The sequence below is a fragment of the Mirounga angustirostris genome, unplaced genomic scaffold, assembly GCF_029215605.1.
Source record: "Mirounga angustirostris isolate CCGP_5_RB_7025 unplaced genomic scaffold, mMirAng1.0.hap1 SCAF_15, whole genome shotgun sequence".
NCBI classification, from domain to species: domain Eukaryota; kingdom Metazoa; phylum Chordata; class Mammalia; order Carnivora; family Phocidae; genus Mirounga; species Mirounga angustirostris.
The window spans coordinates 86,776,388-86,798,070 of record NW_026991723.1 but is presented as its reverse complement, the minus strand read 5'-3'; the positions used below and the strand labels follow the sequence as shown (position 1 = coordinate 86,798,070).

The 21,683-nt window shown below is 46.5% G+C and overlaps 2 protein-coding genes across 10 annotated transcripts in view; both read right to left on the bottom strand.

The window, feature by feature from the left end:
- Positions 1-13,136, bottom strand: part of SPTAN1 (spectrin alpha, non-erythrocytic 1) — a 62,798-nt gene extending 49,662 nt beyond the window's left edge. For all 6 annotated transcript variants that reach the window (XM_045883265.3, XM_054509444.2, XM_054509445.2 and 3 more), the window contains exons 1-3: positions 12,976-13,136; positions 1,332-1,571; positions 269-394 (exon numbers count right to left, since the gene is read on the bottom strand). In XM_045883265.3, the coding sequence (XP_045739221.1) occupies positions 269-394; positions 1,332-1,568 (363 nt within the window). In that variant the 5' untranslated portion in view covers positions 1,569-1,571; positions 12,976-13,136. The remainder of the gene's footprint in view (positions 1-268; positions 395-1,331; positions 1,572-12,975) is intronic.
- Positions 13,137-19,066: 5,930 nt separating this feature from the next.
- GLE1 (GLE1 RNA export mediator) overlaps positions 19,067-21,683 on the bottom strand; it is a 29,048-nt gene continuing 26,431 nt past the window's right edge. For 2 of the 4 annotated variants that reach the window (XM_064579662.1, XM_045883267.3), the window contains 2 exons: positions 21,062-21,125; positions 19,067-20,205 (listed from right to left, as the gene is read on the bottom strand). In XM_064579662.1, the coding sequence (XP_064435732.1) occupies positions 20,137-20,205; positions 21,062-21,125 (133 nt within the window). In that variant the 3' untranslated portion in view covers positions 19,067-20,136. The other 2 variants (XM_064579659.1, XM_064579661.1) reach the window with 2 other exon arrangements.

Here is a 21,683-nt window from a genome sequence, read left to right as displayed (position 1 = left end):
TGATTTTGGCTCAGGTCATGATCTCATGATTCGTGGGATCGAGCCCTGTGCTGGGCTCTGCACTTGGTGGGGAATCTGCTTGAGATTCTCTCTCTCCCTCTGCCCCCAACCCCACTCTCTCACTCTAAAATAAATAAAAATCTCAAAAAAAGCTAGAAAAGTCTTTTTTAGAAACCCTACTTGGCATTTAATCCACATTCCTCCACTAACCAGACGCCACCCATACCAGACCAGATGGCCTCCCGTAGCAGGCACTACTCCTACTCACCCTTATGGTTTCAGATGCAAAATGCCCTTCTGAGATCATCAGGTTTCCAGTTTCATCCAGTTTAACAATGGCTCCTGAGTTGGCCTGCACTTCAGCTTCGAAGGCCTGATGCTTCTGAAGCTTGCCCTGTTGGTGGACCATGATGTGAACCACAGCGGCAACCACATGGCAGTCACCATTCTGCCCTCCCCCCTCAGGTCCCTTTACCTCTCCCCTCTTGAACCCTGTTCCCTCTAATTAGGGACACTCAGCATCCCACCCATTCCCCCCCTGCTCAATTACTCAAATACTCTGACCTCATCTACACTGGCTTTTAGAAGCCTGGCCACTGAGGACCACCACCTTTGTCTAACTTTACTGTCTATCAGGAAATTAGCCTTTATGTGGACATTCAATCCCCTCTAGAAATATAGAGCCACACCAACAATTTTCTTAGCATGTACAATTTACTCTTGGATAATAATCCATCCACATTCACTCATTCTATGACACTTTTTTCTCTTCTTGGACGACTCTGGGATAGTAAGAGAACCATGTGTTCCACCTGCTAAAAAAAGGCTTTCACCAAAATCAACGAGAGGAAAGGCTTTGTCCTTTTTTAAAAAACAGCTTTAGTGAGGCGTAATTTATATCACAAAATTAACTTCGGTTACAATTCAATGATTTTTAAAGACTTGCTTTTGATGTAAGACTTACCAGTGAGTTGCTTAAAGAGACGCTTAACTATAAATTTCCACCAGCAACACTGTTAGCGTGCCTTTCTTGAAAATTCATTTTCCCAGAGCTCAACCCAGACCCTCCCTAGAAACATGCCACCAAGGGTTGCAAGGCAGTGGTTTCAGAACCATCAGCTTGAAGCATCCAGAAAAGCAAGATTTCACATACACCCTTAGTGTGTACAGTATAATACACACACCAAGGGCTTATCAGGATAGTTAGTCCTGCCTTATGTCTGATCTACATTCTTCTTGCTCAAGGTCATAATTAAATGACTGTGTGATTTGGGGGCAAAAACATTTGAGCTCATGAGTTCTGGCGGGAATCTCAGGGAGATGAGACACACCTGCAAGTTGGTTGGGTCTTTATAATTCTCATCGGATGCGATCTGTAGTTTCTCCTGAATCCATTTCTCCAGCTCCTCAGCATCTCTCTGGAAAAACTGGAATCGATAGGAGTCTTCAAGTTTCTGGCGCCTAAGGGTTGAGAGCTCCTTGAAGCGGTGGTATCTGTCCAGGACCTGCTGCCTCCTCTCCTGGATGTCCTCTGCTGTTTCCAGCACTTTGACCCCACTTGGGTCCATTTTCTGAAAAGACAGAATGCCCTGAAATAAGCACAGACTGAAGTGGATTTCATGGAGTCAACCTTTCTGAAGGAAAGAATTACCAGACAGCCCTGGCAGACAAATGGAAGGAGAAGGTAGTCCCTTCTCAAGACAGAACCATGAGCCTTGATTCTATTCCTTTGTGAAAAAGAGCCATCCACTTGCTCCAACACCTGCCTACATGGGTACCTCAGAGGATGCCTAACCAACATGGCAGCCAAACTCAGAGAAACCGGGAGAACTAGAGTTTACCAGCAATTCTACACGGGCTTTAAGGATTCAAAGGAAATGCCAAAGTGGTACTCAAAGAATCACTGAAAAATCCATTCAAAAGTCCTTTCACCTGGTCTCTGTATTCCATTGTGTGGAGATTAGAAAGAATTTACTCTTACTTAAATCAGTTTTTCTAGCTTTCCATATCTCAGCCTGTTATCCAACGAAGAAAAGGGGATGATTACAAAGTAACAGAGTCCTTGACATCAGTAAGAATTTACCTAGTCAGGGATGCTTGGGTGGCTCATTTGGTTTAGTGTCTGCTTTTGGCTCGGGTCATGATCCCAGGGTCCTGGGATCGAGTCCCGCATCGGGCTCCTTGCTCCATGAGGAGCCTGCTTCTCCCTCTGCCTGCCGCTCCCCCTGCTTGTCTCTCTCTCTCGTTCTGACAAATAAATAAAATCTTAAAAAAAAAAAAAAAAAAAGAATTTACCTAGTCAGAGCCCCTGAGTTCCCAGTTTTTGGGAAACATCAACCCTCAAGTCTTCCTCAGGCTACCAGAGCGCCTGGGCCAAGGACAGGCCGTGTTGCCCGTGAATGTGCACACACAAAAAATCACAGTGCAACTTAAAAAAAAAAGGTGTGGTGAGTTGTACACCTGAAACTAATAAAAATGGTATGCCAACTACAGTTTAAAAAAATTCAGGTTTACGTCACAAATACTTGCATTACATAAATTTTAAAGTAATGGATGCTTTACATAAAGATTAGTAGCGATTATTAAACAGGTAAACAGGTGGTCATGCATCTAAATCTGAATCTGATGTGATACTAAAAATCAGAAATCTAAACACAAGAACAAGAAGGTGTGGTGCAAGGTTTACTCTGCTTTCTGCCCACCGACCACTGTGGACGGCACACTGTGGAGCTCAGCCCCAGGCTCCAGTTCGCCACGACGGCAGGCTGACAGAGGAGGCAGCACTCCCCCCAGCACTCAATCTGCCCCAACTCTAAATCCCCAGATTTCTGGACACTTTAACCAAATTTTCAAGTCAAAAAGAAAACTGGACTTATTGATGGGCAAAACCCAGAAGATGCTACCCATGCTCATCAGGAGTAACCCTTGATTCCTCTAACCTACAGACCACAGCGGGAAAGAGGTACAGACTAATGACAAAGAGCTTCTAAATGTTGTCAGTACCACATGACCTTGCACGGGCCACTTTCCTGTGCCTCAGTTTCCTACAATGATTAAAAATGACAACAGGTGAAAATGAGGCATCTCAGGACCCTTCCAAATGTTAAATTACATTCTACAGAAGATTCAGAGATTTGGTAGGAAAGCAGAACGGATAAACTTTCTAGCCTCTCCAGCTATTGTCCCATAATTTATACACGGTATGAAAACTGTGTTACCCAGGAGACATTTGAGAGCTCTTCTTGTTCACCTGGCCGGGCTAACAGCAGAGGATAAGCAGGCTAATAAGGACTAGGCAGGGAAGTCTCAAGAGTGCCCCCAGCATCCAGCTGGGAGGTAAACAGCATTGGTGGGATCCAGGTGAGTCACAGTTTTTAACTCTTCAGGGATTAAAGCAGCTTCAAGAGGTAGCAAGAAATCATCCTCTGCACCTGATCAACTCTGAGGACTATCTAGGAAGCCACGATCTTCCTAACAGAGAGGACATGAGGTGATTGTAGCCCTATCACCGTTCCTTCCAAATTATTCTCCACGTACTGACCATTATTTTGTTGTACTATTGTTTCCCCACAAAGTCTGATTGATTCATTGATTGATTTTACTATAAAAAGGAACATATTCTTGGCCACATGCTCCCATGCTTTAAGACCTTTTATTGCTCCCTTCTGAGGGAGGAAAGAATCCAGCTCTTTAGCAGGACCTTGTGATTTGGCCCAATACATGTGACTCGTATCAACTCTCACCCATGTCCCCTACCCTCTAGGAATATTGAAATATTCTTTCTCTTCCAAATACAGAATTGTCTTTAAAGACTCTAAGCTAGGGATGCCTGGGTGGCTTAGTCAGTTAAGTGTCTGCCTTCAGTTCAGGTCATGTTCCCAGGGTCCTCCCTTGCTCAGCCGGGAGCCTGCTTCTCCCTCTGCCTGCCACTCCCCTTGCTTGTGTGTGCGCTCTCTCTCCCCTTGACAAATAAATAACATCTTAAAAAAAAAAACAAAAAGACTCCAAGCTATTTGCCCTGGCTTCCTTTGTGTAGAATGATCTGCCTCTCCTCTGCCTAGATAACTCCTATTTATACCTCAGTGCCCAGCTGAGAGGAGTAAGCTGTATGATCTTGCCTCCTTCCCAAGCTGTACTCAATGCTCCTTCCTTCCCTCCTTCTCAGAATTAATCACACTTTTCTACAGATTTACAAAGCACTTGCATATACTTCCCACGGTGTAATTAGACTGAGCAACCTAATCTTTGTATCCCCGATTTCTGGCATACACGGGCCATTAGGAAATGTGTGTTGACAAATAACCAAGTATATGCTCAGTGCTGTAGCCACCACGCGGGAGACTGGAATTCACTTGTAAAAGGTGGGGATAGAGCTCCATCATCCACCCAAGTTAGTTTCCATATTGTCAAATTGGAATTCCACCCAGGCAAAAGCCAGATTTGTGACAAGAACTGCAAATGGAGAATGAAGCTCTACAACTAGGTGTCAGCCTACTGAGCAAATGGAAATTACTAATCTTGGACTGAGCACATGGCAGTACATTGTGAGAAATGAGGTGGCCTTTTCCCTCCAGTCGGGTGTGCCCTTGGTGAAACAGAGCTCAAGATGGCAGTTCTGTTATCAACAGATAGCTGTGTCTGGAAAAAGTATCTTCTATCCTTAAAACCCCAAACTGAGGGTAACCTTAAAAAATTAAATGTCTGGGGGCACCTGGGTGGCTCAGTTGGTAAGCATCCAACTCTTGGTTTCGGCTCAAGCCATGGGATCGAGTCCCATGGAGCATGGAGCCTGCTTGAGATTCTATCTCCTCCCTCTGCCCCTCCCCCCTCAAATAAATAAATAAATAGGTCTTTTTTTTTTTTTAAAGTAAACACCAGTTCACAGTGGAGTGGAGTTTCTGTAACGATACTTCATTACAACAGGGAAGTTCTGGTTCACGTTGCTGCCCTAAGAATCTCAGCCTCTTTGGGTTTTTGATGAGGATCACTACCACATTGACTAGAATGTAAACGGGACTTCACTCACTCACCTACACTGTCTGCTCCAGCCATATCTCTTATCAAACTCCCACACCAACTCCAAGTTACAGGCCCTGGCAGGGCCCATTTCCCAGTTTAGAAAGTCCCCTTGGTCAGGAATGTTCTCTCCTACTCCCAGATTCACCACCCAATACCATACAACCCCTCCAAGTCTAATGCAACTACCCTGTCCTCTCTGCAGTCCTAAGTCAGAAGTCTTCACTCCCCCCATGCTTCTCTTTAGAGCACGATCACATTCTGCCAGGTTTTCTCCCTGCCATTTTTGTGATTCTTTAGTAAATTTAGAGTTCCTAAGGGACTATATAAAAAAGACCTTATCTTCCTCTTCCTCTCTGACCACAGAACTCGGCACATAGTACAGCAGTTACATTCTGAACCTGGAAACAGAGAAACTGCGGCACTTCATTATTAAGTAGGCAGGGGACACAAGGTCATCTAATAACCGAGTCACAGAGCCTACCTGGGGTGAGCCATGATCCTCTGGTTCCCAGACTAGCGTGCCAGAACCAATGATTCTGCACATGACTGCAACTGACATACTCTTTTATTGATGGCTGTTTGCGTATTCATTCCTTTCACTACCTCTTATTTTTCCCATCACCACTTTGGAGGGAAGAAAGGGGGAAGCAGATATATTAATTATTCAAAAAAATAAAAACTGGGCTCCTGCTGGCTCAGCCAGCGCAGCATGTGACTCTCAGGGTTGTGAGTTCGAGTCCCACACTGGGTGTAGAGATTACTTGAATAAAAACTTAAATTTTTTTAATCAAGAAATAAATATTTTGTTTTTGTAAGATTAAGTTAGTAAACAATCAGGGTTAAGAAATTATACACTTCCTTTATTCTAATCCCTTGAGAAACCGTTTAAGATGAAAAGAGAGCAGGAAATTGTGTCTAATTTGCTCCCTCACAAAATTTTCTGGCAACGAAATGTGCCAAGGAAGGTGTAGTTACATATGAAACTACCACAGTGCACGAGTTCCTGCAAGAAGCCTGAGTCCTTAGATTAATGCTTAGGGCGTCTGTCCTGCCTCTTCATACACAGGATTCACTGCATTTCTAAAATCCTTTAGCTGCTATGGAAATTTCTAAGAAATCTCACTGGGGAGCAGGCCCTTTATGACGAAGCCAAGAATCCCCAACATAATGCAGCAAGGGCACTGCCTTAGCAAGTCCCCCTGCCTACCAATCCAGGGAGACAGTCCAGCGAGGCCCTGCTGAAATTAACCAACCTAAAAGGCCCTCTTTGTCACCCCAGTGAAGTAGAACAAGTCAATTCTATACCAAGTGCTTTGGTCAGGCAATAATGGACTTTTCTTTCCTGCGGATCAGCTGACGTCAGTAGGTGGGAGCTCTGCCAAGCCACCACTGGCTGTCCCTGGGGAGCTGGGCATCTGAAAGTCATCAAAGCTCTCCCACTGCTGTGGGCACTCAGGATCCTCATTTGCACGGTTACAGGAGCCTAAGATGATGGGTTAATAAGAGTTCCCCACCCCTTAACCTGATAGGGAGCTGTCTCTAAGTTTACCTATAGAAGCTCTAGTTTCTTTGCTCGGAAACGGGTCATTTCCATGGATGATACTAAAAATCAGAAAAACGTTCGTATCACCAAGAACTACTGCCGCTGGAAGATGTGCTAGGCTCTCCCCCAAAACTACGTGGAGGGAGTTAGTGGGATTTCTTGGACTCTGTGTGTGCAACCTTCCCCCCAGGACTGAGGCTGCAGGCGGCAAGAACCCCACCCCTACCCTGAAATATGCAGCTGACTGATAAGGCAGGCTCCACGGAGAATGTTCCAGGCTGTTCCCAGCCTTAATGGGATTAATGCCTTTTGAGAACTAGAAAGGAAGACTTTGGGAAATGTGCCATTAAAAAACAATCTCCTGGGAGGGGGGTGGGAGGATGGGTTACCCTATTACCAAATTTTACACATGGGTATTGAGGAGGGCACGATGGAGCACTGGGTGTTATGCACAAACAATGAATCATGGAACAGTACATTTAAAACTAATGATGTAATGTATGGGGATTAACATAACAATAAAAAACCAGGAAAAAAACCCCAACAATCTCCAACCACAGGAGCCTATCTATCTATTTCACTGTCTAAAAACCCACAGAGGAACCAACTTCCTAGGACTGCAGTCGACTGTTTATCTCAAAGGAGCCCATCAACTCTGATTTTGCCAATCAGGTCTCTGTCCACGGAGAATAAAGGAGAGGAAATGAAGTGCTAAATATATTCTCTGTATGTTTAAGGACAGCTTCCCATTGAAAGTAACCGAAGAAAAATGTTGTATTTTTGCGAATATTTTTCGAGAAGACTGAAGATGCAGGCTATTTATAAATGCTGCAATGCAGCAGTCAAAATGTTAGCCGCATCATTCAGCAAGTAACATGAATTGATCTCGGGGGATAAAACAGGAATTACAACTATGTCCTCTATTGTAATAAATAAAAAGACCTTGTCAGCATTCTTACAATATTGCCAGATCTCTGGGAAGAAAGGGGGGGTGTCTAAAGATATGAACCTTGGGTAGAAAGTTCTAGTTTAATCCAAAGATATAACATGCCTGAGAATGACTCCTCATATCTGACACAAATTCACACATATTATCAACTGAAAATGGATTTCTACAGAAGAGCCTAGACACTAATTAATAACTGTCTTCTTGCAAATGCCAAGAGACGGCTGTCTGAGCCAGTTCTTGGTATTGAGGGAATTTTTAAATGGCTTGGCCTCACCTACAGAAGCTATCTGCCCCGCTGTGCAAGGGGATTCGTCTCTGGAGGACGGGAGGGACGGGTATTAAGGGATCTGAGTTAGGCAACAGAAAAGACTGCCGATAGAAATCCTTCTCAGACCAAAGGTCAGATGCCTCCAACTCAGCGAACCTGGCACCTGCAGTGAGTAGTTTAGGACACCCTCCCACAGATCTTGGGAGAGGGGAGGAATTCAGCACAATTTCCCTGTGGAACCCCGCAAGAGAATCCATTTGTAGTAAGGATGAAGGAGTCACGGAGACAAAGCGCCGGATCTGCCGCAGAATGTGCTGGATATAAGAGGCATCTGGAAAACTACACAATGAACTCCAATTTCACCAGATACACTCTTTTGCAAGGAAAGGGATTTGGGGGGGCTAAAGGGATGAACAGATCATTTGGCTCTATGGAAAAATTCATACACATCGCCCCAAGCAAAAGGTCAGAAAAACCATCCCTCAGATTTACTTTGCTTGCTTAGTCAAGAGCTCAAAGGGGCAGGACTGACAACGCAGGTTTTTTCCCTGGCTCAGAAAGCCAACCTATTACCAAATTTTACACGTGCAAAGCAGGAGAACTATATCCACACATGTGGAAGGGCTTCTCTGGAGAACAAAGCACTAAAGAACTGTTTAGCACCCATTAACATTTTATACCAGCTGATTCTCAGATCAAGCAAATGAACTCCAAACCAGTTCAGCTGCAGATTTTAGTGGTAGAGCTGATGGTAAGCAGAGAGATAAATAATACATAAATTAAGAGTTTCAACCATGAGGGGCGCCTGGGTGGCTCAGTCAGTTAAGCGGCTGCCTTCGGCTCAGGTCATGATCTCAGGGTCCTAGGATCAAGCCCCACATCGGGCTCCCTGCTCCGCGGGAAGCCTGCTTCTCCCTCTCCCACTCCCCCTGCTTGTGTTCCCTCTCTCGCTGTATCTCTCTGTGTCAAATAAATAAAATATATTTTTTTTATTTTTTAAAGATTTTATTTATTTGAGAGAGAGAGAATGAGAGACAGAGAGCATGAGAAGGAGGAGGGTCAGAGGGAGAAGCAGACTCCCCGCCAAGCAGGGAGCCCGATGCGGGACTTGATCCCGGGACTCCAGGATCATGACCTGAGCCGAAGGCAGTCGCCTAACCAACTTAGCCACCCAGGCGCCCCTAAATAAAATATTAAAAAAAAAAGTTTTAACCATGAATAAAAACAACAACTATTTTTCCTTCTGTGGATCTGCCTGTCGGCCTTCAGACTATTAATTCACTTCAACTCATTAGCCCATTTCTGCAGAGGTGAGCAGGGACTTAGCTTTAAGAAAGCAAAAGATCATACTGCATTGCATCAAAATCCAGATATGCAGAGCAACGTTGAGAAAACTTACTTCTGAACGCTTCCCAAATACTATCATGTTGCTACTTACCTCTTAACCTGTAAAATTCAGATGAGAGGTATTTAAGTGCAAAATATTGTTACTGACATTCAAAACAGGAAAAGGTTATATTGTGGCCCATTTTTATAAACCTCGTTTCAACCAATTCACCACTCTGATTTATAAAAGGGCTTGCCTTGGATTTATCACTAGAAATTTGCAAAGTTTATATTTCTCCTTATAGGATATCAAGACATTAATTTTAAGCATTTTTCTTTTTGAAAAAGGTCCAATTTAGCAAACATTCAAAAACTGTACACAAAATAATATAGTGAGCTTTTTTTAGCCAAGAAAATCCAAGCTCCATTTCCTTACAAGGATTGTGGCAGAGAAAATTAGTCGATGGGAACAGGAAACAAACCCAAGTTTACGATATTTGTCAAATTTAAAAACACTACTTTTATGACACATTTTCATATTATTTTTTCCAAACACCTAAGATCATCTGTTCAGTCCCTTGGTTCTTAAGAACCAAGTAACCATCAATAAAAAGATCAGCAAACACTACATGCAAACACCAGTAGGGTGAGAAAAAATTAATATATTCATGCCTGAAAGAGAGGAAGGCAAAAAAACAGGAGGCTTTGGCAATTTTAGAATAAATTTACTAAGACTTTTGTTCATGTAACACCAAAAAAAAAACAACAATAGAGAAAAACCCCAACCCTAACCAATTGGCTTCACAGAAAAGTCATGCAGGCAGGGTTTTCTCCCCCTTTGGATCATTCAACCTCTGCCACAAATGCGTCTTCACTGCAAGCCAGGCAAAACCGAAAAGGCAACCTGTTTCCTGCATGCTGGTCAAATACCTGGACTCTGCGTTTACGAAACGATGACAACATGATGGAGGAATGTGGAGTCTAAAGAGGGAGGGGGAGAGCAAGATAACAAGCTTCTAAGGGCAAACTGAACAAAATCACTTCAAAATGAAAACAGACCATTAGGAATATCTGAAACACAAATAAAAACCAAATTCCTGCTGTTCTCCCGATGCCTTTCTTGTTCTGTAGAGCTTCTGAATCCCACAGGGATTTAAAATATGGAAAGAGACCCAACGTTCTCTGGTCCCTTAGCAGTTCCTATCTAGATGTGCTGCCTTGGCCAAGTTATACCCCCCTTGGGTCTCAGCTTCCCCACTTTTCAAACAGAGAATACTGAATACGCTTTCTAACACTAAACACGCCCTCCCCAGATCCACAGTCCAATAAATTGAGACTCCCCGGACTGATTCCTAAATCCCTTTCCATTCAGTAACAAAACACCAAGACCTCATGAGAAACAAGAACTCAAGCTATAGAGATCTGACTTGGGCCTCATTTACTGGTACACTTCCTTTACAGAATACTATTTCCTGTTCAAAACTCCTACAAGAGGGGTGCCTGGGTGGCTCAGTCATTAAGCGTCTGCCTTCGGCTCAGGTCATGATCCCAGGGTTCTGGGATTGAGCCCCGCATCAGGCTCCCTGCTCAGCAGGGAGCCTGCTTCTCCCTCTCCCACTCCCCCCTGCTTGTGTTCCCTCTCGCTATGTCTCAATCTGTCAAATAAATAAATAAAACCTTAAAAAAAAAAAAAACCCGTACAAGAGGAATATGCAAAAAAGGTGGAAGGGAGGTAACTGGCACAGCTGCTCCGTGCCCCGGGGCCCAGGCCCCAAGTGCTCGGCCGGCTCTGCGCTCCTCCTCAGCATTCCGGGAGTCAGTACTTGCCATCAGGGCGGCGCATTCTTCTACCTACTCTGACCACAGCTGCAGCGGCCCGGACCACATAGCTAGCGGAGTCCTTGCATAGCCCACAGAGGATTGATTACAAGGCCGGCCTCGTGCCCACTATCCTTCGTGCAGGTTCAGCAATGACAGGGCTGTGGACTGCAACTGACACTCGATGCTTAGGATCTGCAGTCGGCCCCTCCCTTTGGGATGAAGGCAGGTAAGGAAAAATAGAGCAAATTCTAACCCAGGGAACCAAAAGAAAGATGTATTTATAAACCGGATCTCACCACCTAAACCTGTTCATCAGATTATTTGACAAGCTCATATTAGAGCCTGTGACATATCAGATTTCTCCAATTGCTAGATCGCTACAAAACCCACTGCCAAGACCAAAAGCATATCTGAGGATGTTGCTCAGCTGATGGGTTACTCTAAGAACTGCTTCACACCTGTCCAGCACAGGGCAAATCCTCCCTTCGAGGTTCATCTCTCTGTGGAAGTCCCTAGATAACAGCTAACACACTTTGAGGGTCCCCTTGAGTAATTATTGGCCCAGTTACTAAAAGAGGCTTATTGTTAATTTCCTGCAGAGGTCCTTACTGCAGCACATTTTTTTTCCCTACAGCACATTTTTAAACTTTGACTTCAATTTGACCTTTGAAAATCGAAGACTTTAGCTGCAACAAAAGGGAAAAGACTAGTTCAGGAGTTGGAACCTTGGCTCAATAGCTTCATACAGCTGAGTGTTCCCACAGCTATTCTTAAGATTTTCTGTTTCCTGACACCCCCACCCTTCCATCTTTGATACATTCTGTTTTACTTAGGTCCAATTGCTATGACTCCGCAATTTCTCCACACATTATTAAAATACTTCAGATGGTCTCTCTTCTATTCTTCCCTGACAGCCATGATGGTTAAATTTTTCTAAAATACCATGATGAAGACGGAACAAAGGGCCTACGTATTTTAGGATCTATTATATAAATGAGATTTGACAAGGTGTTGGGGCAATTCGATCATCTCAACCCAACTTTCTGGGCTATTGAGGCCTTTGAGGCTTTTGATTTAAAACATATGCATATGCAACCCTTAACCTCGACAAATCCCTTATTTAAAATATTCTGTCCCAATGCATCAAAGAGACTCTTAAAGGCAATTTTCTTTAGGAAGCATCTTGTCAAATTCGCAGGGCTAGCTTTCAAACAAAAGGCTGCTCTATCATTCAACACTGCCGTGGCCGCAGAATTTTGGACAAATAATAGGATATCCTCCAATCGAAAGACCGTCTCGGGTGGGGCGGGGGGTAGGGGGAGGGGAATAACTCGTAAGCTATTGAGTTATTGGATTTGAGTCTCATACAAAGAAGCGCCGCATCTACCTGTTATTTACAAGCAAATCACAACTGTGTAGGAAAAAAATGTTTATTACGAGGAAGGAAAAGGAGATGGCCAGTCTCGGGCCTTTCTGCGTCTAGAGAGAAGGCCAAGAATCGCCACACTGGATGAAATTAAGGTCAAAGAGCCCTTTCCTCTATGCTCTCGGCTCTTCCTCCCTCAAGGGCTGGGCCGGCATTGCTGTGGGGACTGGGGAAAAGGAGCTGCAGAAGTCGCTCCCCACCGAGACAAGGGATCGGGGGCGCTGGGGGAGCGCTCTGCAGGAAGGGGTATGGTGACGATCCCGCCAGGGGCCCCCGCCCCACCTGCCGCAGCCGGATGGGGCAGGGCGGGGCCGCAGCCCGGCTTGGGGGTGGGGGAGCGGGACGGACCCGGCGGCCTCGCCTCCCCCCCTCCGCCCAGTCAATGACATTCCAGCGGCGGGCGCCCAGGCTGGGCCGGGTGGCTCCTCCGCAGCCCACGCTCCCCCGGCCGGTTGCGGCCGGCCCGCCGGATCCCCGCCCGTCAGAGGGAGCTGAGAGGCGGCCGGGCTCACCTGTCCGCGCTCTGGCCCCGCCCCGCCCCAGGGGCTGCACGGCTCCCCACCCAGGGGCCGGCTGCCCTCGGGCCCCGCTCCCTCCCCGAGCTCCCCTGCTCCCCCTCTCACCGTCTCCTGCTGGGTGAGGGCGGTGGGTGCGCCGGGCTTGGGGGGGGGGGGTTGCTGAGGGACCGACGCGCCTCCGCGGCCTCCCGCCTCGCCGTTGGCTCCGCAGCGGGTAGTGGCGACGACGCGCCCGGCTGGCCTCTTTTATAGGCGGCCACGCGCGTTCCGGCGGCGGGCGGGCGCGAGCGCGGGGGAAGCGCCGGGGCGCGGCGCGAGGGGCGGGGGCGAGCGCCGGCAGAGCTAAGGGGGCGGAGCTCCCGCCGGCTCGCTTCCCGATCGCGCGACGGAAAGGGCCGAACGGTCCCGGAAGGAGCCGAAGCGCCGCTGCGGGGGAAGAGCCGACTCGGGGGAGCGCGGCGGGAGGATGGGAAAGGAGGGCGCGCGCCAGGGGTGGGGGGAGATGGTGCAATGGAGTCACTGCCTTCGCCCGGGCTGGCCGAGATGCGGCAGCCGCCCCGCCCTTCCCGCACCTCGGATCCTCCAATCCTGCCCCTCCCCGCCCTGCAGAGAATCTTCTGCACCCCACCCCGCCCCTCCACCCCTGGGAGCCCTTCCAGGACTGCAGCGAAGGGCGGGGCAGGGGCCGTCGCTGCAGTCTGGCCGGGGATGCTAAGCACCCGTCTGTAAAACGCCCAGTCCCCAAGGGTGAGATCACCCCCGGGCTTTTCTTCTTCCTGCCCCCTTTCCCTAGGAGATGGCTGCGGCCGGGAACCAAGTCAGCCTACTCTGGTGGGGGCTGGGGCCTAGAAACCGAGGATGATTTGGGCTCCAGGTTTGAGGTGGTGGTAAGAAAAGGCCGTATCTGATCCCCCAAGAATAAAGACTAATTTGGAGTTGAAGTCTGTCGTTTGGGATTTGGAGAGTTAATAATTTTTTATATCCCTATAGCAAAGGCTTTCTGACAGGTCGCCAGTGGAATAGGATGCATTAGTTGTATTTTATAAACAAGACGTTAAAGTTCCAGGCCACAATTAGTTGAACTTTCCTTATGTACCAGGCGCTTTGCTAAGCATTTCATGCGTTACCTTTTTTTAAAAAATCTGTGCAATAATTTTACGAGGTATGTATTATTCCCCCATTTTAGAAATGGGCACTCTGACATGGAAGCTAGGTCTCTTGCCTAGGTTAGGCAGCTAGCAAGAAGAAAAGCTAGGAGGGGCGCCTGGGTGGCTCAGTCGTTAAGCGTCTGCGTTTGGCTCGGGTCATGATCCCGGAGTTCTGGGATCGAGCCCCGCGTCGGGCTCCCTGCTCAGCGGGAAGCCTGCTTCTCCCTCTCCCACTCCCCCTGCTTGTGTTCCCTCTCTCGCTGTATCTCTCACTGTCAAATAAGTAAAATCTTAAAAAAAAAAAGAAGAAGAAATGCTAGGATTAGGAAAAAAAAAAAAAAAAAGAGAGAGAGAGAGAGAAGAAGAAAAGCTAGGATTTGGATCCAAGCAGTCAGAACCTTCTCTTAAACAGTATGTTCTGCTGTCTTCCCCTAGGAAAGGGAGGCACTGCAATGGTGGATGCTAGGGTGCTGGGGTGGGGGGGAAGAGGATTTCTGGAGTTTCTGTTACTTACAGTCTTAGCAGTTTAAGAGCCTGGCTCTAAACTCTAGTGGAGCCCAAAGCCCTCTGTTGGGAAGCCCTTTCCCCACCCCCGCTTCTGTGACAGCTGGGCCACAGCCACTGGGAGTAACACCCAGATCATTCCTGTGCAGTCAGGCAGACCAGGAGCTCTGCAGCTCGGAAGGCCTCAGCCTCCTGGTTACCAAGCAGCCCTGGGCACTGTACCAGAACTTGGGCCCAGGCCCAGCCCTGGGCTTCCTGGTCCTCTGCAGTCTGGTCTTCTTCCCCTGTGCCTGGGATCCGCCATCTGGTTTCTAAGCTGCACTTCTCTAAGGAAATATTCTCCTATTCCCTCAACCCATCGGAGTGCAGAGAAAAGAAAAAGAATGGCCACACCCCAGAAGCAGCTTTGTAGAATCTGGAGGAAAAACGTAGGAGCTAAGAGGCATTTCCTGCAATCTTCTATAAAGAGAAAACAGGACTGGGTAACTCCTCCCTGGGGTGTGCGTTTCTGGAACAGTTGATGGCGTCGACAGCCTCTTCTGCACCGGGGAGCAACAAAATGTTTAATCATATAATCAGCTCTGGGTACAAAATGGCTTACACAGTCATAGCTCTCCAAGATTTCTAAGACCTTCTGCTCCAGCAAGGAATTGGTCTCAAGGGCCTGGGCACGGGCTGTAAAAAGATCTTTCTTGTAAGTCACTACAGCCTCAAGGTGAAATGGGGATTTTGTTGCTTTTACCAGATGCAAAACAGATTTGAGAGCTGTGGTACTGGTACAGAAACTAAAATCTTACTCTTTGATCCTTTGTCTGATCTGAGACAAGGCCAAAACCCATTATCTCTGGCCCTACACCTCCCACTCACTCACCCACCCCATTCTGCACTTGGCACTGGAAATGAGATGTTGAAAAAGCCCTTCTTCATGTGTTCTGTTGTGTGCCTACCTCACCTCCCACCAATTTCACTGTATGCCTAAGGCTCTGCTAGGTGTAGGGAGAGATGACAGAGCAGATAATGGCTCTCTTTGTTTTGGAGAGAAACTCAGTCAGGAGAGAAAAAAAAAAACAGCACAGGTCAGTATAGCAATCAACTCCCAGTTCCCAGTGTCCTCCTGAACAGCGTGGGGGGGACACAACTGAATTCCAGCTTTTTCTATTCCCCCCCAGTTCTCTGAAGGTTTGATATGCACCCTAAACTTAGGCATCCAAATAGTCCCACTACCTTTTCAAGTTCAAGAGGACAACTGATTGGAAATACACAAAACGTAACGATGTTTTCATCTGTTCCGGCCATGGAAAATTACTCTCCAGCTCTCCCTGGAGAAACTCCCTCTCCCTCCCCCTCCACGTGCACAGCAGTTAACAAGCACCAAGCACTTCCACTTTTTCCCTCCCCATAAAGGAGTTGAGAAGTTACCCTGGCAAGTGGACTGTACTTCTTCCCAGATGACATTTTGCAGTGTCAGAGCTGGCAAGGACACAGTGACTGGATGACCCCGGAGGATGTTATGCTAAGTGAAATAAACCAGGCACAAAAGCACAAAGACTGCACCATTCTACTTATTTGAAGTCCCCGGAAGAGTCAAGTTTATAGAGACAAAGTAGAGCAGAGCTGGCCAGGGGCTGGGCTAAGAGGAGGATGGGCAGTGAGTGTTTAACGGGGACAGGGTTTCAGTTTTGCAAGAGGAAAAAGTTCTGGGCACGGATGGTGATGGCTGTACAGCAATGGGAATGCACTTAATGCCACAGGACCATATACTTACAAATGGCTGAAATGGTAACTTTTCAGTGATGTATATATTTTACCACAGTTAATAAACAAAGCAGGGGCGCCTGGCTGGCTCAGTCGGTGGAGCACCTGTTCAGGTCATGAGTTTGAGCCCCATGTTAGGTGTAAAGATTGCTTTTAAAAATTAAATAAACAAACATTTCCTCCCTTAAAAAAAAAAAAAAAGCTGGGGCCGCTGGGTTGCTCAGTCGTTGGGCGTCTGCCTTTGGCTCAGGTCATGATCCCAGGGTCCTGGGATGGAGCCCCGCATCGGGTTCCCTGCTCCCCGGGAAGCCTGCTTCTCCCTCTCCCACTCCCCCTGCTTGTGTTCCCTCTCTCGCTGTGTCTCTCTCTGTCAAATAAATAAAATCTTTTAAAAAATGATTAAATATGATTCATAAGTTCAAGAGACCGTATTGGTGATATACTTCACACTGATGGACTTGAAAAGTATTTGAGATATTACTGAGTGACAGCAGGTTACAGAACATGGGTACCGAGTCTATTTACTTAAGAACTATGCTTGTATAAGAGTGTATATAACTGGGGCACCTGGTGGCTCAGTTGGTTAAGCATCTGCCTTCAGCTCAGATCATGATCCCAGGTCCTGCATCGGGCTCCCTGCTCAGCAGGGAGTCTGCTTCTCCCTCTGCCCTGCTCATGCTCTCTCTCTCTCAAATTAATAGGAAAAAAAAAAGGATATTCATTTTTATGACCACAGTACAATGATAAAAGTCAAATTAATCTTTTTTTTTTTTAAGATTTTATTTACTTATTTGAGAGAGAGAGAATGAGAGACAGAAAGCAGGAGAGGGAGGAGGGTCAGAGGGAGAAGCAGACTCCCTGCCGAGCAGAGCGCCCGATGCGGGACTCGATCCTGGGACTCCAAGATCATGACCTGAGCAGAAGGCAGTCGCTTAACCAACTGAGCCACCCAGGTGCCCAAAAGTCAAATTAATCTTGAATAATACTATTATCTTACAGACCTCATTCAAGTTTTACTAATTGTCCCAGTGTCCTTTATAAGACACTGAATTTTTTAAAGAATCTTTTCTGGTATAGGTTCCAATTCAGGGTCATGTACTGCATTTAGTGTAAGCATCCTGAAGAAGCTAAAAGAAAAATGTTTCTTGAATGCATCAGCTGTTTAAATTCGTATAAAAAAAAAAAAATGGAGCCCAGCTATAAACTAGAGAGTAAGTTTTTTCTTTTAAGTAGGCTCCACACGGAATGTGGTGTTACTACAAATTCACCACTGCTTTCACCTGCTTTCTGCAGGTCCACAGAAAATCTAGTGTCAGGAACTCATTCAGTGGGACAGAGAAAGGGGAAATGAGAGGCCAGGCCTGGAAAGGACTCTGTCTGAGGCTCTGTGGCTCCCCTGGCTGCCCTGGCACTGAGATGGAAGACAGCCAAACCTAGTTAGGTCACTGCTTTCATCACGGGAAGCTTGAGGAGTAGGGGAAGGAACTCTCCAGAACCATTCTTCTATCTGAGGGATGTGCAGGGTTTCTCTCCTGTTGGAATTTTTAACTCATCCTCAGGTTTGCTTTAAAATGATATAGGACAATGACAGAATAAATATATGGGCACTCAGCCTGAGAAATGAGGTCAAGCTTGAAAGGAAGCAAGCAGGCAAGTGAGTGCTTGAATTTAAAAACTGGATGCCAGCCTTAGTATTCCACTTTAAGGAATCTGACGCTGCCATCAGAGGTTATCTATTGGCCAGCAATCATTCTCAAGACGACCCTGTCAGCGAGTATCAAAAACCTGGCTTCCCCAATGCTCTCCTTTCTTGGTTTACCATCAAGAGCCTATTAGGAATTCTAAGCATCGAGTGATGTGTGCAAGACTGTTAAACATGTCTAGAGAAAGAACATTCAAATATCAGGAGAGGTGTTTTCTATGGAGTGGTACAGACAGATTCAAAGTGGAATGGACTTCAGAGATCATTTTGTTCAGTCATTTTTCACATTTCATTTTTGGAGGAACATTCCCATATATAATCTTACATAGAACCACAATCTATATATACAGCACATATAGCAAAATCCCTGTGGCAGAGAGGATCCCAGGGTTCCCTTAGGGCCCCATGTACAGCTGGGCAAAATATAAGCTACAAACTGTAGTAGGGCCCCGTGCACCTCAGGTGATCACAGATTATAGGGCTGGGCCCCATCCACTCAACATTCTGAAGTCAGGGCTTCCCAATCTCTTCCTGGTCATAATGCATAGAAAACAATGGCAAACAGCAACTGGCCTTGAGGGCCACAGCCACTGCAGGTCCTGCAGGCTAATGGGTCTGTGCCCCTGACATAACTGCTGGGAGGCTCTGCCCTAAGGCACTGCCATGGAGTCCTGAAAACTACTATGCTCCCGACTCATCCAATTCTTGTGTTTTTGCAGGGCTCAGAGGAGGTGAATGACCCACCCAAGGACATAAAACCTAAAAGTGAATTGCACCAAGTCTCCTGACACCTTCCCCAGAGTTCATTCTGTTGCATCCACATGAAAAGACTTCAGTACTTTTCCATTCCTGCTAGATAAAACCAGGTCAGTTATTGGTACATAATTCCGAAAAGGAATGACCAAAAAACAACAATTTTCCCTAGGTGAAGGTCAAGAAGACAAAATAGGGAGAAACACACACCATTCTAGAGCTAGGCCAGTGACATACACAGCTCAAGGTATAGGAAATGGTCACATCAACCATCTAGATACTAGCAATGGGTTTTTAAAAATCAAGCTTTATTCCTTGTTTTTTGGCACCAGAGTCAACAATTCATAGAAGGTATCACTTCAAGCCGCTCAAGAGTAGCAGGGGATACCCCGCCCCCCAAAACACATCCCCTCAGACGACACATAGTACAGAGGAGACCCACGGCTGCCTGTAGTACAAAAGACGAGGAGTCTTCCCTAAAACAAACCTCAATTCTTACCTGAACAGCCAAGCTCTGAATTTCTGTAGTAGCTTTAGTCAGGCGAATCTATTATCACTCTTTACTCAGGACATGTCAACAATTCTAAAGTAGTTCCCAATTCTTCCCAAACACCTTTATTTTATTTAACCCCTGAGTCATTGCTTGTAGATGCTCGGCTCATGCATAATGTTGCAAGGCCATCTCAGCCCGTCTTCAACCAAATTCAAAAACAACCCCCCCTCCCCCACCATCCCTGGTTCATGCATCCCTAGTCTTCCAGGGGCCAAATTCCAAATTAAAAGGACCAACAGTGCACCCCGTTCAACATAACATGTATTAACAGTCCTAGTCCCAGATGCTAAACTATCTCTGATACAATTTGGGACTTAATCTATGCCTATATCAGGCATTTCCTCTGAATTTATAATGACTTCACAAGCCGAGAAAGGCAAAACAACGATAACCCAGACTTGCATGTAAGGATTTGGGCCTGTACCCTGAACAAGAACAGCATGACTTGGTGGGGGTCGGAGGGCAGTGGGAGAGGATGGAGTTGGGCAAGTGGTGGGCTCATTTCAGCTCAGAGTTAAATGGTTAAGGTACTACGTACTTTCTGAAAGACACTAGACACAAGGGAAATGAATGATGAGACCAAGTACTAAACCACTCTTCTCACCATACTTCAGAAATGAGAAAAGCCAATGCCATTTACTCTGCCATGTGGACCCCTTAAGGAGCCTCCAGCCTTTGAAGAGACCCGCTAGGTTCTGGGACCCCTGAAAAGTCTCCTCTCCTAGTCGCAAGGTACAAATATATTGGTGGATTTCTAAATCTGACATGACTTCTCCCAAATACAGCTGTTTTCAGTTGCTTTATTATTGTCCCTTTGCAACAAAACGGTGACAGTGGGTGACGGAGGGCCATCAGGAACGCCAGAAGGAGGAAGTCAGAAAGCCCTTGGGGACAGGAATCTCCTTGCGCTGCAAACATTTCTGGTCAGGGAAAGATGGAGAAAACAGAATGATTTTCTGGTAACGCTCCTTCTGACATCTAACATTTGGAAGAAGCTTTGAGGGACAGCAAGCTCAAGTCCTCCGAACAGCGGTCAACAGTGGGCAGAGTGAGACCAATGGCGGCAAGGAGACTTCTCCTTCTGTGTGAACTGCAGCAGAGGACCAAGGCCAGGCTGCTGGTTATGCTGCCCCCACCCTGCCTCCCACAGCCCCGCCTCATCCTTCTCAACCGCCTTCTGCCCACTCGGGCTACTGGAAAGTGGAAGTCAGGGGTCTTGTCCTGGCAGACCTGCCACAGACTTCTAGGCTGTTGGTCAGACTAGCCTCTGGTTTCCAGCACTGAGAAACGGGAGGAGTCTGGCTGAAAGTGTAGTTTGTTCTCATGGAGAAGAGGGACCAAATTTCCCAGTTCCCCTGACCTGAGACTGAGGAAAGAACCTCAGCCAGCAAGCAAGAAATTTATTAGTGACACCAGACTCATTAAGTATATTTTATTCATCCCTAAGACAGTTTCCCCTCAGGCAGCATGGACGATGGCGCATAAGAAGAAGAAATGCCATCCCTTAAGGTGAAGGGGGAATCAAGGACAAAAAAATAAGGTTCAAAAAAAATCAAGAGGGGTGGCGACTAGCTGGTTCAGTCGCAAGAGCAGGTGACTCTTGATCTTGGGGTTGTTTGAGCCCCATGTGGGGTGTAGAAATGACTTAAATAAAATAAAATAAAAAAATCAAGAGGAAGACTGCAATCCGAGAGCCTAGAGGTCCATGACTTGCGAGACACGGGTGCCCTCAAGGTCAACAACAGCTCAGAACGTGTTGGTCTAAGGACATCTTACCTCTAAGAACTGCTTGAGGCGTATGAAGGAACCCATCTGTCCTGAGCTTGTGATGGCTTCAATCCTGCAGGGAGAAGAAGACACACGGATCACAGCTATGATTCCCACCTTCCTCTTGGAGAGGAGTTTGGGACATTGCTGATCTAGAGGAAAGGGTAGATCGAATGACTCAGATGTCTTCTGGACTAAGGATGCTGTCATTCTTCCAAACGGTCTCAGGCTTCTTCTCAAACCAGGGGATAAAGGAGAAGAGAGGACATTCCTTTCCAAGGTCTTTGCGATCAGGCGGGATGAGTGCTGCCAAGGCCTCTCGCTCAGCTGAAATGCCAGGGTGTTGAGGAATGAGAAGGGCACCTAAAGGCGAACGCCATGAGAGTCAAGCAAACAGTTGGAGAAACTGACTTATTAAGGGAGTTTGATGCTCTGGGTTAATTCATGCCTGCGTGTAATCACCATCCCAGATTACCTGGGGGAGTTTGGAAAACAGAGTTAAAGAAATGTCAGATATCTGAATCCAGGATCTTCTTAATTCATTTTTTCATTTACCAACAATATTTAAGAGACTCTCATTACAGTTCAAAAGCATTTATTCGAATATCAGAGAGGAGAAGGATAAGAGAAG